Source organism: Neurospora tetrasperma (genome assembly GCF_000213175.1).
Source record: "Neurospora tetrasperma FGSC 2508 unplaced genomic scaffold NEUTE1scaffold_3, whole genome shotgun sequence".
Taxonomy (NCBI): Eukaryota; Fungi; Ascomycota; class Sordariomycetes; order Sordariales; family Sordariaceae; genus Neurospora; species Neurospora tetrasperma.
The window spans coordinates 4,855,180-4,877,530 of record NW_009799101.1 but is presented as its reverse complement, the minus strand read 5'-3'; the positions used below and the strand labels follow the sequence as shown (position 1 = coordinate 4,877,530).

Here is a 22,351-nt window from a genome sequence, read left to right as displayed (position 1 = left end):
AGAGTCCCGGTCCCTTTCGGCGCACACCACAGCGTGTCTCCAAAAAGCCGCCGACTTCTCACCGATGCCAGCATCATCCACAATGCCGGTATAAAACGCGGGGCCACACGGGGTTTTCCCCGGAGTCTTGATCCGGGGGTCCGGGGTAAGACCGGCCAGGCGGGGAACCGCGGGGTACAGCTGCGATGCCGGTACATAAGCGACCGATGTTCCTCGCCTCGCACTCGGAACTCCATTGTGCGCAACTATGCAAGGACTTTTCACACTACAACAACAAAAGTAAGAACAACTAGTCCGCCGATGTTGGATACCTATTAACGCCGGTACGACTACTATCGTGAACCGGGCGCATCCGTCACAGTTAGTCACAGTAAGCGCAGGTACGAACGATGCAGTAACCAACCGTGAGCAATCGTCGCCGCCGCTATCAAAACGGAATACTTCCTCAAGTTTCCTAGTTCTTTTCATGCTCTTCTTTTCTCTTCCAGCTTCGTCTTCTCCAATGCCGTACAGTAGTAGTATTTCATGTTAGTTTTTCAATAGTTTCTACCAGTTCAGCAGCGGGAGCCCACTCTTACAGCCCGCGGAGCTATGATTATTCAACCCGGGACGGGGTATTCGTAAGGACGTTAGCATCGGTATCAGCTTCTTTCCTTGTATCTCCGGCGAGGTAAAGCTCCAGCCGGCGGCTCCCTTACCGGGTTAGGCGCGGGGCGGGGTGGCTTGCTGGTGCGCGGCATGTTCCGTTATGCTCAAGTGGGATGGATGAGCCTGGACTCGAATCCCGGAGAGCATAAATCGCGCGCGTAGCATTCAGGAATGTCTACCCCTGGTGAATGGCTTTCCTCCGTTGGATCGAGAAAGGGCGGGGGAAATTCAACGATTCAGGTGAATGTTATGCAATTGATGTGGTTTTGTGCAATACTCGTAGGTATGAGATTGACTTTGATGTTTGGTCGGTACTGGCCAAGCTACCCCTACTCTGTGCCCCGCGAGCAACCCTCTCGCGGATGTACAGTACCATCGATCTCGAACTTACCGGATGACCATCTTTCAAGCCATTTATGACTTATCTAACACTGAGGCCCCTTTTCTCCCGCTAAAAGTTTGATTGTGAAACTCAAATTCAGGTGATGAACTTTAAAGTCCATCAACAAACACTAACAAAAGTCGCTAAGGCAACCATTCATACCCCCGGAACCATCATCCCTGCTTCCGCTATTATTGGTCCAACGTTGAATCCTGTCGTAGTACAAGGTATTGCCGCCCGTTGCCGGCCGCACTAACACACATAGTCGCCGCGCTTAAGACGAATTCGGTGACAGCTCCCGACTCCAAGCAGATGAACGAAACAAACACCAAGGGCCCGTTTGGTTCAGTCAGCAGAATTTCTGCTGACTTCTTACAAGGGTAGGCGAAGGTACAAAGCTAAAAAGCATCTAGAAAGGTATTACTCGAGGATGGGGGCTAAAGGACGCGTTGTTGTAACCGGGGTTGTGATTCGCGGTGTTGGTTGCACTATCGCCGTGAGGTGGCGGAAGTAGTAAAATGCTCTATCTTCATGGGGTGACCCGTTAAGATAGAAAACAGCAAAATGCTCTTGCATAGGCCTATTAATTCCTCTTTTAAGCCTTCCGAGCTGCATTGCATCAGCTGCCTTAGCGCGATACTTCTTCCTGCAGCCAAGACTAGAATGACCCCCAACTACCTGCATAAAACAGCAAAAAAAACAGTCCGCTAGCTGGCAGGGATCATTTTCCCATACAAACTTTCGTTTTGCTGACTGAACCACACACGCCCCAAATTTGGCCAACCCCCCTACCTACCCATCATTCCAGTACCTAAGCCCCCCCAGCCTGAATGTTTGAAGAGTTTCTCCCCAAGATTTGCACAAAGAGAAACCAAGACGGGGGTTGCAAACTATTGATGACTGCAGGGTATGTGAATTCTGTTGGTGATGAGTCGTCGTCGTCGTCGCTGGCACGATGGTCAGTTACCTAGGCACTTCGCCTGGGCAAAGTCGGTAGTTACGAATGGTGCAAGCCCGCTTTTCTTGACATAACATCTTGGGGCTTAGCATCGTTTCGTTCCACCATGAATTGCAAGTGCAATAACCGCCTCAAACAGGCCACTGCACTGCACTCACACCAGGCGACGGCGGGGGAATGAGAACTGACTGACTCTTGCCTGCCGGCTCAATCACCCAGAATTGTCAGCGCAGTCCATCCCCTCCTCACGCCTAGCTTGATAGTGGCACGCAACTTCCAATCCCAAGCCTTGTCGTCGACAACAACGCTGTTGACTGGCTGGCTCACACCTACCTAACTTAGTCGTCTCTCGCAAGCTGCAACCCTCCATAAAAAAAGACCGCTAGGGGTCCCGCGGGTATCGCTACCTAGGGAACCTACCTAGGTGAAAAGGGGCAGAGCAACTTAGCTCTTGCAGTGATCTCACGATTCCAAGATTTTCCAAGATTCTGCATCCCCACGCACGCTTCTGGCTGCCAGCGCCACAGACGACCAAGCCGAAACAATCAAGATGAAAATGTACCTGCTTTTCGTGTTTATCGATTTACAAAGGTCCCTGACGCCTTTTTTTGTTCAAATTTTTTTTAGAAGTCCCTGAAAGTCCCTGATTTCCGTTGTTGACTCTGATCGCTTGATCGGATTTCTGATCGGATTTTCTTATCGTGCTATCCCTTATCGGGTCCAGCGCCTGTCTACAAGCAGGTTGTGATCGGCCCAAGGAAAAAACGAAGACGAAAAAGCCAAGGTACCAACCAATAGCAAAACTTCCACTTGCCTGTTTGGGTCAGTCGTGCTTTTAGGTGGGCCGATGGGCACATTGCTCGCATCGACATTGATGACAAGAGAGGAGCATTTTCTACTTTTCCACCTACCTTCAAGCCCCAGAGATGTCTGCTACAGTAGTACGAGCTAGTAAGGTCTGGTGTTTTCTCATCCTGGTTTTCCATGTATCACTCATTTCCCCCCCTCCGTTTCTGACCCATAATCCGGTATGATATGGGCGCTATGGAGCACGTTCATTATTGCGCCCCAAGTGAAGGATGTTGTTGGTACTACATGTCGTTTTTGATATCGGGCACAATGGCATGGAGCTAGGTACCTACCTCTAGTCCAGATGATACCGTTGCGCCTTCCTAATACACTACATAATGCTCCAGTCCTCGAGCGGGGAGGAGTGTAGGTACTCAACCACAAGGATGTTGGGGACAATGTCTACTCCGCTTATATTATCAAAAACGACGTGGTGATGACCGTGACGACTGCCGATGATGAACATAGTAGTGATGATCACTGAAAATGTCCGTTATGTGTGCTTGCCGGCGCTTTCAGTCTTTTCACTCCACCGAGATTAATGTGAAAGAGGGGGAGGGCTAGAATAGTATCCACGCCTTCTAGGGAGCAAAACAACATCTGGAGAATACTTTTGCTCACCTTGAACACGCACTCCCGCGTAGTTCACCCCCGGTGTGAGGAGAGATCGGATCGTGCACGCATACTGTGGTACATAATTCTGCGGCGCCACTGCAGGACATCATGATGATCATGCTTGATGATAGGATGGCCGCAGCGGACAGTGGGCTGAGTCCAACTTGTAGTGTACGACAAGCTGTGTGCGATCCTCATGAATTGCCAACTTACATACAGATCCTCTCACCACCATTGCATCCCGGGGCTGACGCCAGCAGCATGACCTGACATTGGTCTTTTGCTTTTAAGCATGCACTTGCAAGGCTTTGAAAGATCCGAATCTCTGGTTTAGAACCATCATTGGTCGGGACGCAAAGGAAGACAACAATCATGATGTTCACCACGTGCTTGGCTGTTGATTGGACAATTCCTTTTTTGTTGGTCAACAACAGAGAAGTGAATCTCGAGGGGTAAGGCGCCAGCTGCTGTTGTTGAGCTTCCAGGCATACAGAGCTCTGGCGTCTACTGTGCCGTCCGTTTTTGTGTGCGTCCGACGTCTGTCTTTGTTGGTTACTGTCGAGGTTTAGCGATGGCTTATCTTTTTCTAAACTCCGCCGCGACAAGCCAGGCAGCGTGACGCCAAGAGAAGGAGGCGCCAGGGCAGGGAGGCCAGAATGTCTCAAGGGTTGTAGGCTGAGCGATAGGATCTCCGGAATTCGCAAACATTATGATGTACAGGTATTATACATTGGCCAATCAGTCAACCCCTCGCTTGGTCGCTTGGTCGCTTGGAGGCATGGTGGGATAGTGGCATCTTTCTGACTTTTCTCTGTCCCAACGACAACCTTGTGCACGAACACGGTCTTTGTTAGCCTGGTATCTGATTCTAGCGTAGTAGCCTAGGGCACACTGGAAAAAAAAAAACGAACAAAGCAATCAAACAAGGACAGACAGGGAGAAGAAGATTAGCGCGTGATAAATAGTGGACTGAGGCGGCTCAACTGCTGGCGGATTTCCCTCGACTCTCGAACGAATCGTCGATGAGAGTGGAATTAAGAAAAAAAAAAAAAAAAAGACTTTGTTTCCAGTTGCAAAATGCTGGACGCTGATCTGCCGTCGGAGTGGATTCTCCAGTCCACCAAGAACCAAAGAGGAGACAAGCATTGGAAACAAAGTGGACAAGTATGTACACTGCACTAGGAAGGGAAAACGGCACAGACAGTGTGTCGCAGTACACAGTACGAGTGGTTTTGGTCGGTCTTGTCGGTCCTGGGATCTTGGGAACGGAGGTCCGGGTATCGTGAAGACGGCGGCATAGACGGACAGGGTGTCGAGACTCGAGATGTTGAACCGGAGAGGACGGAATGGAATGGACGGAATTCGAGATGGAGACGCGCGCGGATGCAATTAGGTAGGTACGTACCTCTATGCAGTGACGGGACGTAGTGACCCAGAAAATCCGAGCGCGCCCTACGCGGGGTGGGCCCCCAATTTGACCCCCACTTTTTAAAAAAGCTTCAGTTGACGGGAAGTGGAAGGCAGCTCCGTCGCCTGTAACCGCAGTAAGCTGAACCTCCACTTGACAGTACTTGAGTTATGGAAGAGGTGCAGTCATAAAGAGGGGACGGACGAGAAGGAAAGGTTCCGTTTGAAGGGAGGGACGGCGCGCTACAGACAAAAGGCTACTGTACCGGCGGGAGCTGGGCAGAGACTCCATGAAGTGAAGTCAAACGTGCCAGTGAAAATGGTCTCGTGATGCCTTTTTGTGGTGTTTAACCCCGACAAACCATGTCTTGTGCCTGGTTCCTGGATTTAGGCCAATTTTCCACATTCCGGCATTCCATATAACTTCCAGGGAGGGCATGTCCCGGCCGGTGCTCGATGAGGACCGCATCTTATTCTGGGCAGTTGGTCCAGCATGTTTCCATCACAGACCAAGACGATGATGAATGTTTGCACCAATAATGCGCCTTTGCAAGGGGCGCATCAGAACCGCATTAAGTGAAATTTAGGGACACGCCAGGGCATTCCGGATTCAGGGACCAACATGCTACCACAGCATCTCTTCCCCTATAGAGACACCTATTCAAGACTGCATTGACGCAATGACAATGTTACAGTATGTTCCATGTCTTTGAGTGTCTAGTAGTGTCGACTGACAGCAGACATAACCATCCGTGCCGTGTTCAGTATTGAAACATGGAATAACCATACACAATCACTTTCATATAGAACAAACTACTTAGCTAATAAATCACGATTTTCCTATCTATTAAAGAAAGTCAGACAGATGTACCGATCATATAGCGCTGCTATCACGACCTATCAGTGACGGTATCTGGCTACTCATAAGGCTGAGCGGGACCATTAAATGTAGGTCGCACATTGGTGGCGTTAACTTGCCAAAACTTGATGGTCCCGTCTCTTTGGTAACTCGAGGTCGGCGATGTAAGGCTCCGGAGATGGTCACTGCAATGTTTGACATTGAAGAGCAAACTCACGGTGCGCTGTAGTAGGTAGAGGTACCGACCCTCCCAAAACGGTGAACAAGGCGCACGGTGAGTGAATCCGACGGGGCGACGGAGAGGACTCAGACTGAAGCATCCAGCCCAGAAGGCTGGCGCGGCTGGGAACTGAATGCCACAGCAACGAAAACGCAGGGAAAGTGCCGCGTGGGACCGGAGATGCTTGCTTTGCATGAATGTCGCTGCCCTGCTGACGTGAACGCCAACGAGGTGTGTTCATCAGGGTCGGCGACGAGATGAGAAACGTGCTCAGAATCTGGTCACGATCGCAAAAGTCAGCCGAGCAAGACAAGAAAGACACGGTGAGAACGAATCAAAGTCCCGAGAGATTTAAACTCCAAGAAGAAGCGTTACTTATTGCGCTTCATCTTGCATTGATGTCCAAACTAATGCGGTATCAGATGCAATGCCAGATGAAGAGACATCGTGACGCACCTTCCTTCAGGAAACCTCCCTTGCTGCTTGGCGGTGACCAGAGTTCAGTTCCCTCAAGGGTTCAACCTCGTTGAGTCCGCTTTCGGCGCTCACCGTACCGTAGCGATTGCAGTGCTGACCAGGTACGCAAAGGGCACAGGTCAGCAAGGTGACAAGAGCCCCGCAGTTCCCTTTCTGCAAAAGAGACGGACCAACCACGGTTAACCCTGACACCTGACGTACCCCACAAGCTCACAACCCTGAGCAGCAAGGGAAGCGAACTGAAGTGACGGCGGGGCAGCTTCACCTTGGATTCACGGCATGGTCCAAGCTTCATGCCGCCGTTGGCTTTCTTGTTTGCAACATTGGGTTGCAGTATCTCGCGAATCTCATGCAGGGCTCGTTGATCTTGTTTTTTTTTCAGGGTCCTGATGGTTCACCTCGTTGAATCTTTTTCGATACTTGTCACAATTGTGTGTGTCGAACAGGATGGCATCCAAAACGGAGGCACCAAGTTGAAGAAGGCCAGCACGACACCGTCTTGCCTCGACCACTACTTACCGTACAAGCCCCTCCCACGAAGCTCCATATCGTCCAGAACAAATCGAGACAAAGTCCAGAAGAAAACCGGCGCGATCCATCGGACTTTTCTAATCTACACTACACGATCCTACGGCCCGTAATCACGAGTAGCTCCCGTCACGGTCGCCTTCGGGCAGCAATGTCTGTATGACTGACAGGCTGACGGCGGCGGCGGCAATGGCGTTATCTTCCCGAATCCCGCGACCGCAGGCATTTCTTGCATCTTCCAAGGAAATCCGCGACTTCACCATGACCGATCCTACGATATCAGAGCCCAAGCCCACAAACCCATCCGAGCGAACCGGACAAGTACGAGAGGGCAGCGAGGATCGCCAAGATAGACGGACGCCATCTCCTGAGCAGAGCCACCCACTCCCCTCCGTAGCGAATCATAACCAGGAAAAAGAGCAGGCGAAGAGATAACAGGTCGTGATGGAACGAGGTAGACGAATCTGCTAGGTGCACTCTCACATAGTTGTTGCCTTGTGACTGCCGTGTAGCCTGACAGCGGCGCCCATCCAGCATCCGAAAAATACCATGATACCCTTCCAACCAAAAGAAAAAGAAAAGGAGGGCATCGCCATGTCAGACTGCCGGTCCGAGGTTCCAAAGGACCATCAAGCCGGGACTCCATCGCGACCCCATTCGCAGGTCCACTCCGTGATACAAGCTACAGCTAGTCCAGTGGATATGGGATGCCAGATGCCAGCCCAGCATGGGTAGCTAGGATCTTGCCTGGGTGCCATGAAAGGGGTGATAACTGAAAGATGCGGTGATAGGGCGGACCCAAGAACGGCGACACCAAAAGCTTTTTCGTTGGGCATTACATGCTGTGGTGGTACAAACATCCAACATGGGAATCTCTGCAACTCTGCCATTTCTCCAGATTGCTGTCTTACATGTTTCTTTCCTCGCAACAAGTAGTGTACTGTCCATTTGTTGTTGTTGTTGCTTGCGCGTCGGCCGCGGCCGTTTTGCGGAGTCTCGGGACTTGCATTTGGCCTAGGTAGTTTCGGCAAAAGTCCCTCTCACGGAACAAAGAGCCAAGTGGAACTGAAACGGACGGAAGATCGACGAGACTTTGACCTCACTTCAGCTTGGCATTCCCTGCTTGCCTTGGGCTTTCGATAAAACTCCGCCTTTCTTACGCAACTTCTTCTGCTCATCATCGTCGGCCTCGTCGTTGTCGACCTCATCCTCCGTCGTTGTGGCAAAGAGAGAAATGTGGGGACCAACGACGTCGAGATAAACGTCAGCACCAATGAATGGAAGGGTGGTGGGTGGTGCGACAGGCGGCTCTGTTTCAGCCGCTACTTGTATTCGGTGGACGAATGGATCGTCGCTTCAGAGGGATTGTCAGGCCCCAAACCCAAAGGGTCCGACTGTTTCAATCCCATGTTGCCATGTTTGTTTGTCTTCCTCTCTCAACCGCCGGACCTCCTCTGTGTGATCATCACCACGCATTCCACGGCATTCAATCCAGCACACGCCCCTCTCAGCATTGTACCCGAGAACGACGACAATGACGATCTATCAAAGCTTGTATCTGCCGGGTCTCTTGAACCTTGGGCATCAACCAGAGCCGATGAGGTGGCTAGTGGATCACCGTCGTATTTTCTACAACTGCGACGGCAGGGAACAAAGATTGTAAGCGGCTCGCCCCAGCTAACCACAGGCCAGCTTGAAACATTGTCACCAACGGCGACCGGGGAAAATAAAAGCCACTCCCTCAAACAACTGCACCATGCAGCCGCAACGCAAGCCCAAATGGTCACCCGGGCACCAGCCACCAGTTGCAGAGACAACCGACGGTGCTCTCGTCAGAAAAAGTTACCAATAGAGGAAAAAAAACTGACCTGCAGTTGCTATAGGTTGAAGGCGCTCGGGAACCTGGGCCATCTCCACATTTCAAGACACTCAAAGACAGTAGGTACCATTAAGACACTGACGAACACGTGTATAGCAGCTGAGCTTTTGAGCTCTTTTTTTTTCTGACGACTGTTCACGGCGGACTTTGAAATACCCGAATACCCACCTGACGGCCTGTAGCGAATCTCACGGTGGTTGCTGCAAGGCATACGGTATACCCAAGCACCCAAGATGCCGACCTCGCCAACCACCGTCAACCACCATGTCTCACCAGCCAGCGAGGTGCTGTTCAGCTACGTATTTTCTGCTGGACCGGCAGCGAACTGACGACACAGATGTTTTCAAAGCCCTTCTCCACGAGCGCCAGCGGATGTATGCATGCGTAGGGATCATGTAAGTCAACGCGGCGGCGACACAGCAAACAATTTCCTGGGGTAAAAGTACGGGGTATACGGGGTAAGGCATGCCTAATCCGTCCTGCCCGGCGTACGTGTAGACCGGTAGGAGCACGAGGAGCAAAGGGCGGGATTGGCGATATCTCTATGAAGAATTACTGGACGATAACGACTGGGCCACGTACGGGGGATAACGACTCGGGCAGTGCAGTACTGGAGCACAAGATCACTGGAGGATACCTGGATTGCAAATGGGAACCGGCCCGGTTGAGCCTTGGAACGTGCGGTGTCCCTCGTGTGATGTTTAACTGACGTGGACCAGTTGAGTTGACAACCAAATGTTGAAAGAAAGTCACGACGGATGGATGGACAATGCACTACAGTCAACAGTCGACAAGACCATACGTTAGATACCCGGAACACCCAAGAACGACAGTTATTACCAATAGCCGGGTTTCGAGTTCCGAAAGTTTCAACACAAGGCCGGGAGTTTTGGCTGGGACCATTTCATATTCGCAGTGCCGTTCTTGCTCCTCGGCCTGCTCCAGTGTGCTATGCAGTAGGAGTTCGAAATGGGTACGCAGTCCGAACCCGCCCCTTATCTCGTGTCGCTGAGAAAAAAGGCCACACAGGCCTCCAAGGTGCCGTCGCCGAAGCTCGAACGTTCTGGGGGAATCCAAATCTACCACTAGGACATTGGCGGGCGTTGTAGTTGGTCGAAAGGCTTCCAAGCCATTGCACCAACAACGCAGCGGAACCGAACTTGCAAAAGTTTGTACACTAGCTGGATCCGCCACGGTGTTGCCGTTCCTCTTGGTTGCAACTCTGTCGACGGTTCTGAATGGCGCCGTTTCACCACCAACACTTCTAGCCTCCCCGCAATAGAGGCCCGGCCCTGATCTAGTGAGGGGAAATAAGTGGGGGGTGCTCCGAAAATGGAAACCTTGGAACAGTCTCTGTGTTCAGAGACCTGACGATCTGTTGCCACATCACACGTCGACCTCTCAGCCATTGGGTTTTCTTGACTAACACTTTTGGCTGTGGTGGTGTAAAAACGCCCCTGGAAAAACCACCGACTTGGTTCCTCAGAGACATGCACCGTTATCAATTGACTGTCGAAAGGCTGTTGAACACAATCAAGTCAAAACATGGCGAACGGCGCCCGTATCGATTGAAAGAAAATAGCGGATTAGTATCGACCAAAGACCACCACAAGGATGGGCCACCAGGATCTGTTAGCCTTATCGTAAGCATTGCGGGCATTTGAATGCTTGGGCTGGCTTGGCGAGTCAGCACATCAACAAGCCGTGGCATCACTCAACAAACACCAAGACCGACTTTGCTGGCGGCCACTGGCGGCCATGACGTTGAGTTCCTTTTGTTTAGGGTTTCTCTCTCTTTAAAAAAAGAAAACTGAAACAGTTTCCATCGACGATTCGAGCGATAATGAAGAGTAGCAGTCGGGCCTTTCTGCGTTGACGTTTCACAGCTGGCATTGAGGTCCCGCTCAACACATTGCATCGAGCACCCTCCAGCATCAGCCGCACGCAACAGGGCGCAGCATACAGCTAAGGTAGCCTGTGAGTTGACGAAGAACGCAGCACTCTATCAATCGTTCAAATCAAACTCTATCGACGCCAATCGGCACGCTAACGTTAGAGAATGCTCGAAGCGAGGCGAGGCGAGGCGAAGTGTCTCTCTCTCTGTGTGTGTGTGTTTCGCCCATGATCTGACAAAACGGTAATCGCCATAGGCCCTGGGCTTGCCTGAGCTAGTACCTAGAACCAGTCGGGTGGAACGACAAAGAAGTGCGCCCGGCCAGGCGTATTCCACACTAGTTAAAACGGGATGCTGAGCATTTAGCTACAGTGCTTTACACTCACTATACTATGGCCTTGATGACAATACGGTAGTGTTATCTTGATACATCAACACCAGCATCAACGATATCTCAAAAGTTCCTACTACGACAACAGCGCATTCTGAGGTTTGCCATGGGTAGTGGTGCATACTAGGAGGAGCTTATTGTGCACCGCTCATCCCAGTCAATCTACCTATCCGTATCGGAAGCGAACAAGGACATGACATCGCATCGCATCGCCCAAGTGTTGAACATTGATTCATGTAGGCAAGGCAAGGCATACGTAGAGGTATGTAAGGTATGCATGAAAAGGTGAGTTCACCAACTACATTGTGCCCAATGCCGGAATCGCATTCAGCATCCCGGTACATATAAGTGTAGCTGGCAGTGCATGATGTGATGGCAGCTCGACAACATCATGATGAAGGCTCGCTTCTTTGTGTTTGATGGGTCGATCATGACTGAGGTGATCTCCCGATGTGAGGTTGCTTTACTGATGATATATTTTCGATTCCGATCCTTTACATACATCTAGGAGTCTAGGCGGGGGGAGCGCTGCTGGGCTGATGTTTCGCCTTTTCGCGTAAACTGTCGCCGAAAAAAGGGGATGGAGCTGAAAAGACATGGGAGTCCCGGACCGGACCGGCTCGGCTCTGGACGACAAGGCCGCTTCTCGTTAAAATTCAAAATTAGACTTCCCTACACATTGTGGGCTGGGAAAAAGACGCAGACAAGGAATGGATGGATGGATGGATGGATGGATGGATCGACGATGGATGAATGTCATGGCTCGTAACTAAGCGCTGCCGCTTGACGCTTGACGCTTGACGCCCGTCTCGCGTGCTGCAACATTTTTGTTTTGAAAGTCGAGACTCGAGAAGCATCAACTCAAGAGACATACATGTGTATTCAAAAGATGCACCCCCACGTCGACATGACAGGCACCTGAAGGGCATTGACTGATGGCTCAATTCCAATCCAAAACCGCACCGGAAGTAGCACCCGCATCCTTAATTGAAGGATTAGGAAGAAGAAAAGGTGCCTGAATGAAGATATGCAAACATTCCATATTCATGGCATGGATTAAGCGCCTTTTTTTGTTTTTTCTTCCTTCTTTGTTTACCATGGGCTGGTTCGAGACACACCAAACTTTGTCCTTCCAATGTCAAATGTCTCTGCTTTTTGTTGGTGTTGTTGATTGAGCCTTTCATTCTGTTCTCCGGGGGGGCTCACCACCTCACCTCAAGCCTCTCGAGTGCTGATGGGGGATGCCTGCAGCCAATTTCCCTGCCGACGTCATTCTTCTCAACTTCCCAGGCGCCGGTCCTGCTAGCTCCCTGATCCGGAGCATCCATCCATGGGATTGGAGGCTTACCGGTACCGTGCGCGGCTCTTTCAGAGTTACTTTTAGCCAATCAGCGTCGATTCTGACAGTCTTGATACCGTTTTTGTGGTGGGATGAAAGCTTGGCGGACATGGGCAACAAGGTCGACATCTTGTTTGAACTTGACATTGCAGCGGGCAGTTCTCACCACCATCACCACTACCACCGGCGACAATCCTCCCGCGCTGACCCCCATCATCAAATATCGACAATATTGTGCCAAGGAATATACATTCCGATATGTACACTATTATCTTGCGCTGAGATGGTGGTGTAGTATTCATCAATCGAAATCATCAACACGGCGACGACTTGGGAGTGGAGTCTAGAATTCATGAACTGATGATGATGAACGAACGCCTCAAAGACAATTGATGGCGCCATGGTAGCACAGCATCGCAGCATGTTTCTCACCGGGTGTCTGACTTGCCTCATACACTCACTCACAGCAGCAGCAGCAGCAGAACATCTCGAACCCGCGAACTGTCTCAGATCTTCTGTCGTCAAATCTCTCAGCTCAAGGTCCAAGGTCTCTGTGCCTGAATCTCACCTCCGTTCTTCAAAAGTCAAAGTCCTAAGCGTGCAGTCGTGGTCCCACGTCGGTCATCGCGAAGGAACGTTTACTCGGTAAGCAACTCCGAAGTCGATGAAAAACATGAAGCCGAGATTGAAAAAGGTCTTTGTCGTTCGTGCCGGAAGAAACAATCCTTGGTGATGATAGAACACGCGTGGTCGCCTCGGGAACTCATTGTTGAGCGGGAGGGCGACTCATCTCAGCTCCTTCGCATTTTCTAGAACGATGACTGAGCGACGGGACCTGAGGCAATTGAAGCGAGGGATAAGTAACCACATCTCAACCCGAAACCGATAAGAGTTTGATCAGAAGAAAGATAAGACAGCTTCGATTGATGAAAGCGTGGTGCCGACCATGGAAGGGCTTTATTCCCTTTTGTGCGCATTCCTGCCATTCCCCAGCCACGGCGGGCCATCACATCACAGCACACGGCAAAAAAGGGGGCAGGAACTGGAAGCGTGGGGATTCACAGCCAGCTGAGCCGACTCCGGAGCAAAAATCGGAGGTTGTCTTGAGGAGGGTCAACCACCCGAACAAGAACCATCAAAATTCCAGCAGCAAGAAAGCTGAGACCCTTCCCGAACCGTTGGGCGGTACACACACAATGTTGGATGTTGAGAGCAAAAAGTTGGAGGGTGGGAGACACAAGAACTCGGACAGTGCTACTAGCCAAGACGGGACAGTACTAAGACCGGAGGCTTACACACACGCCGCAAACTAAACCGTTTTCAAGATTAAAACGGAGCACTCGACAAAAGGTCACCAAGAAGTTGGTCCAAACTGAACTTTTGCTGCTTGAGGAAGTGGCCGCCCAAGTGCCCATGGTCCCATTGAAATTCACAAAAGCCATCTAGACTACTGCGTACCTTATGTATTCATGCATCATGAGTCTCCACCGGTTATTATATATGTAAACTACAGCACCTATCACCGTGCTGCTAACCTAAAATGGATACAAGCGAGGCCATGCAGCCAAGATAACTGAAAGCAGCAGCAGCAGCAGCAGTAGCGCGAGCAGTAGGAGCAGCAGCATTATTAGCAGCAGGTGCAAGGTACATTGGGGAGGTAGGTTAGTACCTGTACGAAACCATCTCTACATCATGACCGTAACTGTGCCGCATCGCTTTTCCAACAGAACGGAGAGAGTTGTGGGAGAAAAGTCATTTTTGCGTTTTGGTTTTCTCTTTCCACTTCTAGCACTGTCTACAATGCGCTACTTACGCGCCCGCTCATTTCTTCCGGCGTGTGTGAGCTACTGGTGTAGAGGCAGGTAACTGCCCTGACCGGCAGAGACATCTCAGCCTGGCACGTTTTTTTTTTTTTGGTTTTTCCTCCCTCCCTTCGGACCTGAGCTCTGCTTACTTTTCCGTCGCAGCATGCCCAACTGCTACAGGGACATGAACAAGTGAGTCTGAGCAGAGCGTTGCTGCCCATCGGGAGGAAGCACAGCAGACAGCAACAGCAACAACAGCACATTCAAGGCGGAAATGACAAGAGATGCACTTTGGAGGTACCGACATCAACTCCCACTGGATGGATCTGGAGAGAAGACGGAGCTAAGGTAGTAGCATACATACATACGAACTGCAGTGCGGTTTGTTGCTGTACACCGTCCAGAACAAGACCGTGTTTGACTGTACAGGGACATGGGGACATTGAAGCAGAGACAGGCCATTGTCGAGAAACAAGACACACGCCCTCCTCACTGGAACTCACCCCTCCCCCGTTCCCTCCCCCTGTCCGTCCTGGCCCCTGGTCCTGGTCCCGGTCCCGTCGTCAACCGTTCTCCTCCTCCCAAGGAACGGCACACACACAGACGAAAAGTCGCATTCCTTGGAGTGAGGAACGGACATGGACCTGGACGGGGACTCGCTCGCTTGCCGGTCGAAAAAGTGACGGGGGCCCATGATTCAAAACCAGCAGCCGCTCCGCTTCCTCTAGCACCAAAGTGCCTCCCGCTCTTCCTCTCTTTTGTCTTGTAAACCAACACCTCTGTTGTGTTTACTTTCTTTTTCTTCTTCTTGTTCACTTTGATAGCAGGACCATTGATTTATATCTGGTTCCTTCCCTCCCCCTATCCATTCCTCCTCCTCCCGTCCCCGAGCTTGGCCATTGGCGAACGATACATTTGGGATACCCCCCCTTTCGACATTCCATCGACTCTCCTCATCGGCATCATCAGCATTTCACTGGAAGGCATTTGGAAAAAAAAGAGCAAAAAAAAAAAACACACTGGATCATTGCATTGTTGTTGTTTGGGGAAAAGCAGACAGACAGCAAGAGCTTGGAAAAAGGAGCGATAAGTGAGAAACAACGAAGAAGGTCGAATAAGCGATATCGAAGTCGACATAAACCCCCCCTTCGCGACCCCCCTCCCGACAGGACACCGATCTCTTCACCGCCTACCATCTTGGGTCCCTGGACTAGTCTCCCGTCCCAAGACTTCACATCATCCTCATCCTCCTTTGTCCGCCGGTTCCGATCGACACTGACGAGAGCCTCGCCTCCATCGATCGACTGACATACGACGACATTCGACTCTCTGGTAGAACCGAGTGCGATTGCGAAGAAGAGAAAAAAAGAGACACTTTTTTTTGCAAAAAAAAAGTCAATCACAAACCTCGTTGCTGGAATATTGCCGTGGTTTTGTGTTGGTCACTTTTTGCATTCTTGTCCTCTTTTGATCATCCTCATCATCCTCAAACCGGTCCTCTATCAATACGACGGACGGCTTTACCGCCAAGCCGTGCGGCTAACCTCAAGTAAGTGGGCACATCTCTCTTGACAGAACTGAATGAATGGAACATGGAACGGAGGAGAGAAAAAAACACCAGTGGGCGGGTCTGGGCTGTTTTTCTGGTCAGCAAATCAGGAACAAGCTTTCCATGGTTCCCCTTCTGCACCAATCGCTTAGCCTGCTCTGCCACTGCACTTGCACCCGACGGCACCACTGGCACCACTGCGTCCAGGGCGACATTTTACTGCACCGCTGCCCCAAAGTGGAATGCATGGACCACCTAAGTGCACCCGACACTCTACCCAAGTCACCTCATTCACTGCACTCACTCACTCCCGCCCGTCCCTCAAACCCCCAAACACGCATCCATCCATCATACTGCCTGCCTGCCCTGCCCTGCCCTGCCTGGATTCAATGGAACAGAAAAACAGAAGCAGCCAACCACCACAGCACAACACACCCACGCCTCCGCCGCTCGCCTATCTCACTCCGCCAAGACACGGAAGACAGACACACTTTGATCCTTCTGACATCGGACGGATTCTTTTTTGCCACTGCACCACCACCCAGAGACAGCACGGCTCCACTCCGTTATCTCTTCCCGCCCACACCCGGCCACCACCGTACCACCGTCCCTCTTGTCGCGACATTGATTGTGTCACGGGCAGCCCAGCGGTGTCACAGCCCAGCAGCGGTCCCGTCGCAGCAACGCCCAGCCCTGTTTTAGTAGCTGTGGTCCGTGGTGGGCTGGCTGGCTGGCTGGTGGTGGTCGGGTCCTTCTCCCCCGACACACGATATCCACTACACCTTACGTACCTCTACCCTATCAATTCCCACTCCAGTCCCATTCCCATTCCCCACCACCCCCTGCAGTTTACAGTAGTAGCGTTCGGGCTGCTCTGCCTTGCCCTGCTTCGGATCGTAGCTTGCTTGGGACTGGAGTCAGGTCCTGGGCAGTTCCGAGACCGATGAATCAATCAATCAAGCAGGCAGACCTGACCAGGGGCAATTGAGCGGGAAGAGCCCGCCCGGCCTTTTTTTGTTTTTCGCCATTCCAGTTTTTTCGCCCAGCCCAATCCACGCAGTCCGTCAGTCAATCAATCGCTAGCGCGGCGTCTCAGTCAGACAGCTACACTAGTGGTGACAGCACTCAGCACTTAGCACTCAGCACTTTAGCAGTGTGAGTCGGGTGCCCGTGTGTGCGCATTCATTCCACCTGGTTCACTTTGCATTCAGCAAGTGCGCCCATACCCATACCACCCCCCCTCCCCAGTCCGGAACTCCATTCCATCGATCCATAGTCATGGGTGGGTGGCTGCCCTGAACTGATGATATCTGCCTTTGAATCCGTCATTCCCAAATCATCCTCTCCACAACCCTTTCCTTCTTCTCCGCATCCTTCATCCCCTTCTTCTTTTTTCAATTTTTAATTGCATATACAGCGCGACCATAATACCTTTAGATTTTCCTTCAATAGACAAAAAAGACTAGCAAACGGGCAACCGCTAACCATTCACCTCTTTCGGCAACTGCAGCTACCAAATCCAGTTCCTCTTCGATTCTAGAAGTGGATCTCTTGGGACCTTGGTTCTTTGACACCGCCGTCGTCGACAAAGAAACAACCCCCTCTCCCACGCCACCAAACCCGTCGAGGCCGCCTCCCGCTCCTACGCTTTGGTACATTCCTCCATGTACTAGGCTCGACACTCCGACTACCTCGTCTTCTCTCGCTCCACTCTACGTATCTTTATCACCACCGGCAACACTCGCTTCCTCTCCTCGTCGCCATCGAACTCGCTCGACGACGACGACGACGACATCTCCGGTACTCCTCCCCACGACCACACACAAATCGCGGGAGAGAATGCCTTACACACCACCCTCGCACAGGTCTCCGGCCTCGTCGGCACCCTCCTCACCAAGCCAGAGCCGGAGATCTTCGATCCACCACCACCAACAACAACACAATGGCGGCCCCACCTCGCCAACATCATCCACCAAGCCCGCACTCCCGCGATCGGCGTCGTATCTTATGAAGCACCGACGAACCCCCTCGGCCCCGGCACCCGCACAGCATAACGAGCTGTCGCCGTCGGCGACCGTGGAGGATCTCAAGATCATGGCCCTCAACAGCATCGTGCGCCAGTCCCCCCCACCAATAACGGGCGAAAGGCAGGGCATGCCCGCCGGTGCCGTCATCTCCCCGCCCGACTCGGCTAGTGAAGACGAGGGTCAGCTGGAGATGAAGAAGGAGGACACGCAGCGTGGCAGGACCATCGAGAACCTCAAGGAGCTCAAGGACGCCATCAGCCAGATCCCCGTTCACCGCTCGTGCTCGCCCAACAACCGCACCGATATCCCCGAGCCCATCATCGCCGAAATGAAGGAAAAGACAAGGCCCGATGCCGGCGACCTGCTAGTACTGCCGTCCCAGGCCAAGGCCATTGCCGACATGCAGCAGAAGCAGGACGCCACCAACGGAGTCACCAACCGCCGCTTCTCCCACAACCGATCCGCCACCGAGTCCAACATTGTGCTGAACAAGTCTATGGAAACCTCGCTGACAGGATCGGACGAGGACACGGACGAAGAGCGGCAAAGAAAGCCCCCCATGGTGCGCAAGAAGTCGGGTGAGCTCGTGCGGCCTGCTCTGCGACCTCCCTCTCGCCGACGACCCTCCAGTATGCCTGGCACACCCACCTTCAAGGCTGTCCACTTTGACTCGCATCTCGAACATGTTCGCCATTTCTTGCAGGTCGACCGTCCGTTGGCCGTTAGTGCTGGCTCATCGCCGGTCGATAGCTATGATAGCGACACCGAGTACCCTTTCAATGGGAACGGGAATGCGAACGACCAATCACAAGCGCGTCAGCCTCCCTTCGAGTGGGAGCTCGTCCTGTCCAACTTCCCCGCCGATACACCACTTCGCAGGGCGCAGCCTGTGCGTCTGGAACGTGTTTGGCTATCTAGCGACCAAAAGTGCCTGATAGGGTCGGTCGCGGTGGTCAACCTGGCCTTCCACAAGAGCGTTACTTGCCGGTTCACCTTGGACTACTGGAAGACCACCTCTGAGGTCTCGGCCGAGTACATGAGCCAGATCGTGCCTTCGGAGTCGCCTCTCGGACAGGATCGCTTTAACTTCACCATTAAGCTCTCCGACATGGCCAACCTCGAGTCCAAGACGCTCTACTTCTGCATCCGGTACAACGTCAACGGCCAGGAGTTCTGGGACAACAACAACGGCATGAACTTCCAGATTGACTTCCGCAAGAAGGCTCTCCCGACCAACGGCAAGAAGGGTGTTATCGGCGCTGCTTCTCGTACCGTGAACGGCCTGCCCAAGAGTAACCGTCGCTCCAACCACTCGTCTGCGGCACCAAAGCCCAAGTTCGCTCCCATCGGTGCCGATGACTTTGGTAGCAGGAGCAAGCTCAGCTTTGATAGCTCCCTTGATGACTATGATGATGACGCTCTTCCCGCTGGCCTTCGCCTGCGTGGTGTTAAGAGCACCACCAGCATTCCCAGCGATAACCTGCCGAGCCGTCTGTCTGCCCCTAGCGGCCAGGCCTTTGCTAACCGCTACGACTTTGGTGCCTCGCTGGCCACGGCCATCCAGACCGCCAAGGACAACCTGCCCAAGAAGGATGACGGTGGTCTTTACATGAAGTCCTCCAGGAAGCCTGCTGCTGCGAACTCGTCTATCCAGCGCAGGGGTCACCCCACCCTGACTACTCCTGTTGCTTCTGCTCCCGCTCCTGCTCTCTCTGCCCCTGCCCCTGCTGCTGCCCCTAAGAAGGCTCCAGCACCTGCTCCTGCACCTTCTACCGCTGCTCCCGCTACCACCTCAGCAAAGCCTTCTTCTCTCAACATTCCTGGTGTGTCCACCACTGGCAGCATTGCTTCGTCCTCGTATGAGGAGCTCGTTAACAAGTACTGCTTCGTAAGTTGTCCTTCGCCCTGGGTATCTGGTTGATAGCATTTGACAAGCCTCAAGGCCTCGCACAATTCACGGTAACGGTCATTAACAAAATATTTTTATAACAACAGTTTGGATCCACCAAGCAATCCAGCCCTCAGATCAAGGATGGCAGCTTGCGCAACAGTCGCTTCGATAGTGCCAGTGACCTTCCCCAGCTTGCCAGCAACAGCAGCAGCAGCAACTCGAGCTACGAGGGAAGCCCGGTCCACAATAACTTTTACGGTATGGGGTCTACGGCTCAGCATCACTCGCTGCATCCGAGGGATCCCAACCCTTATTTCTCTCATGGAGGTTTCATGAGCTTTGTTGGGGGCTCTCCAGCCGAAAGCCCCCTCAAGTTGGGCTTCCCGTCTCCGCAAAACCCGGGTGACCCCTCAAGCACTGGGCCACGCACTGGCCCTGGCACTAACAGCTTTGGATCTGGCTACGGAACCGGACCCAGCTACGGATCGCACTCTACTGGTACGTCGTCGAACGAGTACCCATATCACCACAGCACCATGTCTTATGCCGATCGTTTCCCGTTCTACTCAAACAACTTTAACTATGGTGGCGCGGAAGCTCATGCTGCGACAGCTATTAGGGGGTAAATGATCATCATTTCATCTGCTTGCGGGGGTCTATCGCCATTCCATGGATCCCAACAACAAGGCGGCCCGTTTCTGTATATGAATCCCACACTTGTAACCTGTGGGATGACAACACATTCTCGACATACCATCACCGGCCTCGACATAAACTTGCTGCTTTTTTTCCCGTCTCCTACTCATTGCTCTTGTTTTTCTTTTCGGCATTTGCTTTCTCTGGCTTTGAAGCATCCACTAGTTTGGCGTTTGGGTGGTTTCTTTTTCCTACTTCTCCTTTCAACAGCATGATGATCACGACTTCAAACTTCGGTGTACGATTAAGGGAAACTGGCGGATTACCGGCACGGACAGGTTTTCTGGTTTTCCTGGATTGGAGAGTTTTTGGTGGTCGCGTTTGTTTCTTTATGGGGGGGATTGGCTGGCCTGCAAAACTCGCATTCCCTGAAAGTCAACATTGGCGACCCCTTTCGGGTCAAGGAGAGCCAGGGAGCGCTTCATTCTTTCCGACATCACATCACTCCACAGCCTTACCTCTTCTCTTTCACACACACTTCGGCAAGCACATCAACCCGGCCCTCGCACACTCTTTGCGATAGCCGATGGAACCATCATGCGCCTTTCAAGAAACCAATTTGTCACTGGGTCTCCTTTCCCAGTTCGTCGTGGCATTCCTTTCAGGCTGCCCGACTCGGTCGTCGAGCTCTCCTCCTTCTGGAAGTCAGGGAGCAAGATGATGGATGAAAAGGTTCTCTGAATGGTCTTTTATGGATTCTGTCACCGAGTGGCTGTTATTAGTACTCGGTTAGGGCTGAATGTACTTGCCGCAGTTGTGCGTACTCAGTTGGGTAGTCAGCCGGTCGTCCAACAGCAAAGGTCCCAAAGCATTGCATCAACAGTTACTTCACATGGCATCAGTCCGCTCGGTTGAACCCTATCCTGGGCGCGAGACTTTTGCTACATTGTGGGTAACTTGCGGCTTTGGTTGAGCTTACGCTACACGACATGACACCGACAAAGTGCACACATACATATAAGAGACAGTAGGCTGAGAGACGTGAGTGACTAAGAAGGATTGTGGATGACTGGACTGGACACTGAACTTGAAAAGGGAGCACAATGTCAGATAACAGAGATTGGGAGTAGAGCAGAGTCTCTCTTGGGGTGGACTAGTCATGGCGAGTTTTGAGCAGGTCGGCGGGGGGGACTACTTGATTGGCAGTTGGTTTTTTTTTCTTTCTAGTATGTTCATTATGGCTTGGCTGGCTGGCTCGCGAAGGTTGCAATGGTTAGGTTAGGGGTCAGGAAAAAAACGGGTATGATTGATAAATTTGATGAGAATTGCACACATACATCATGAGCATACATGCGCACGAGAGTACCTACATACAATGACAAGCAGACATGAGATGTTATGTTGATGTTGTTGTTGTTGGTGTTGGTGACCTGGTAAGCATGTTCTTGTTTTATAGTTTACAGTCCTGCTACTAGCTGAAAGCCTCAGGTGGCGTCAACGCCCATTCAAACATTTTCCTTATGTCTAGGTATTGACTCTGAGATTGGGAAGTTACATGTAGTTGTCAATAACAGTTCGCCATTGTGTCTCTCAACCATCCATCCAATGGAAGTGGAAGTCTTACGATGAACCCCGAGACGATAACGTCCAAGCAAACACTTACAGTCGTTGCTCAGTCTTGGTTACCTCTAGGCACAAATACCAAAGGGCGGAAACTTGTCCCATCCAATCTGACCCGTTCGAAGCAAACATGCATGTAGGTGGGTAGAGAAAATGGGATGTGCGAGGGGTCTGTTGGCTGCTTGTACTTTGGAAAGAGCGGAGAAGAAGGACGCGTGAGAGGATAATTTGGAAAACTTCCAAGTTCTTATGCCTGCCGTGCATTGTATAATAGTAAGTAGGTACCGTACCCGTCATTTCTGTTTCCCTTCTTGAACCCTCTTCAGCTGTACGTCCTTCACGGCCCAGAAGGTTGTTCCCCGTAGTACCCGCGTTAG

General features: G+C 51.9%; 2 protein-coding genes across 2 annotated transcripts; both read left to right on the top strand.

Annotated features, from left to right (window-relative positions):
* Positions 1-5,908: 5,908 nt before the first annotated feature.
* NEUTE1DRAFT_101302 (uncharacterized protein) lies at positions 5,909-6,598 on the top strand (the record flags this gene model as incomplete). Its single annotated transcript, XM_009853195.1, has 2 exons — positions 5,909-5,943; positions 6,379-6,598. 2 exons carry the CDS (start codon positions 5,909-5,911, stop codon positions 6,596-6,598), a joined length of 255 nt encoding a protein of 84 aa, XP_009851497.1.
* Positions 6,599-15,666: 9,068 nt separating this feature from the next.
* NEUTE1DRAFT_117170 (uncharacterized protein) lies at positions 15,667-21,698 on the top strand (the record flags this gene model as incomplete). Its single annotated transcript, XM_009853194.1, has 4 exons — positions 15,667-15,800; positions 17,311-19,715; positions 19,823-20,216; positions 20,331-21,698. 3 exons carry the CDS (start codon positions 17,640-17,642, stop codon positions 20,342-20,344), a joined length of 2,484 nt encoding a protein of 827 aa, XP_009851496.1.
* Positions 21,699-22,351: the final 653 nt, after the last annotated feature.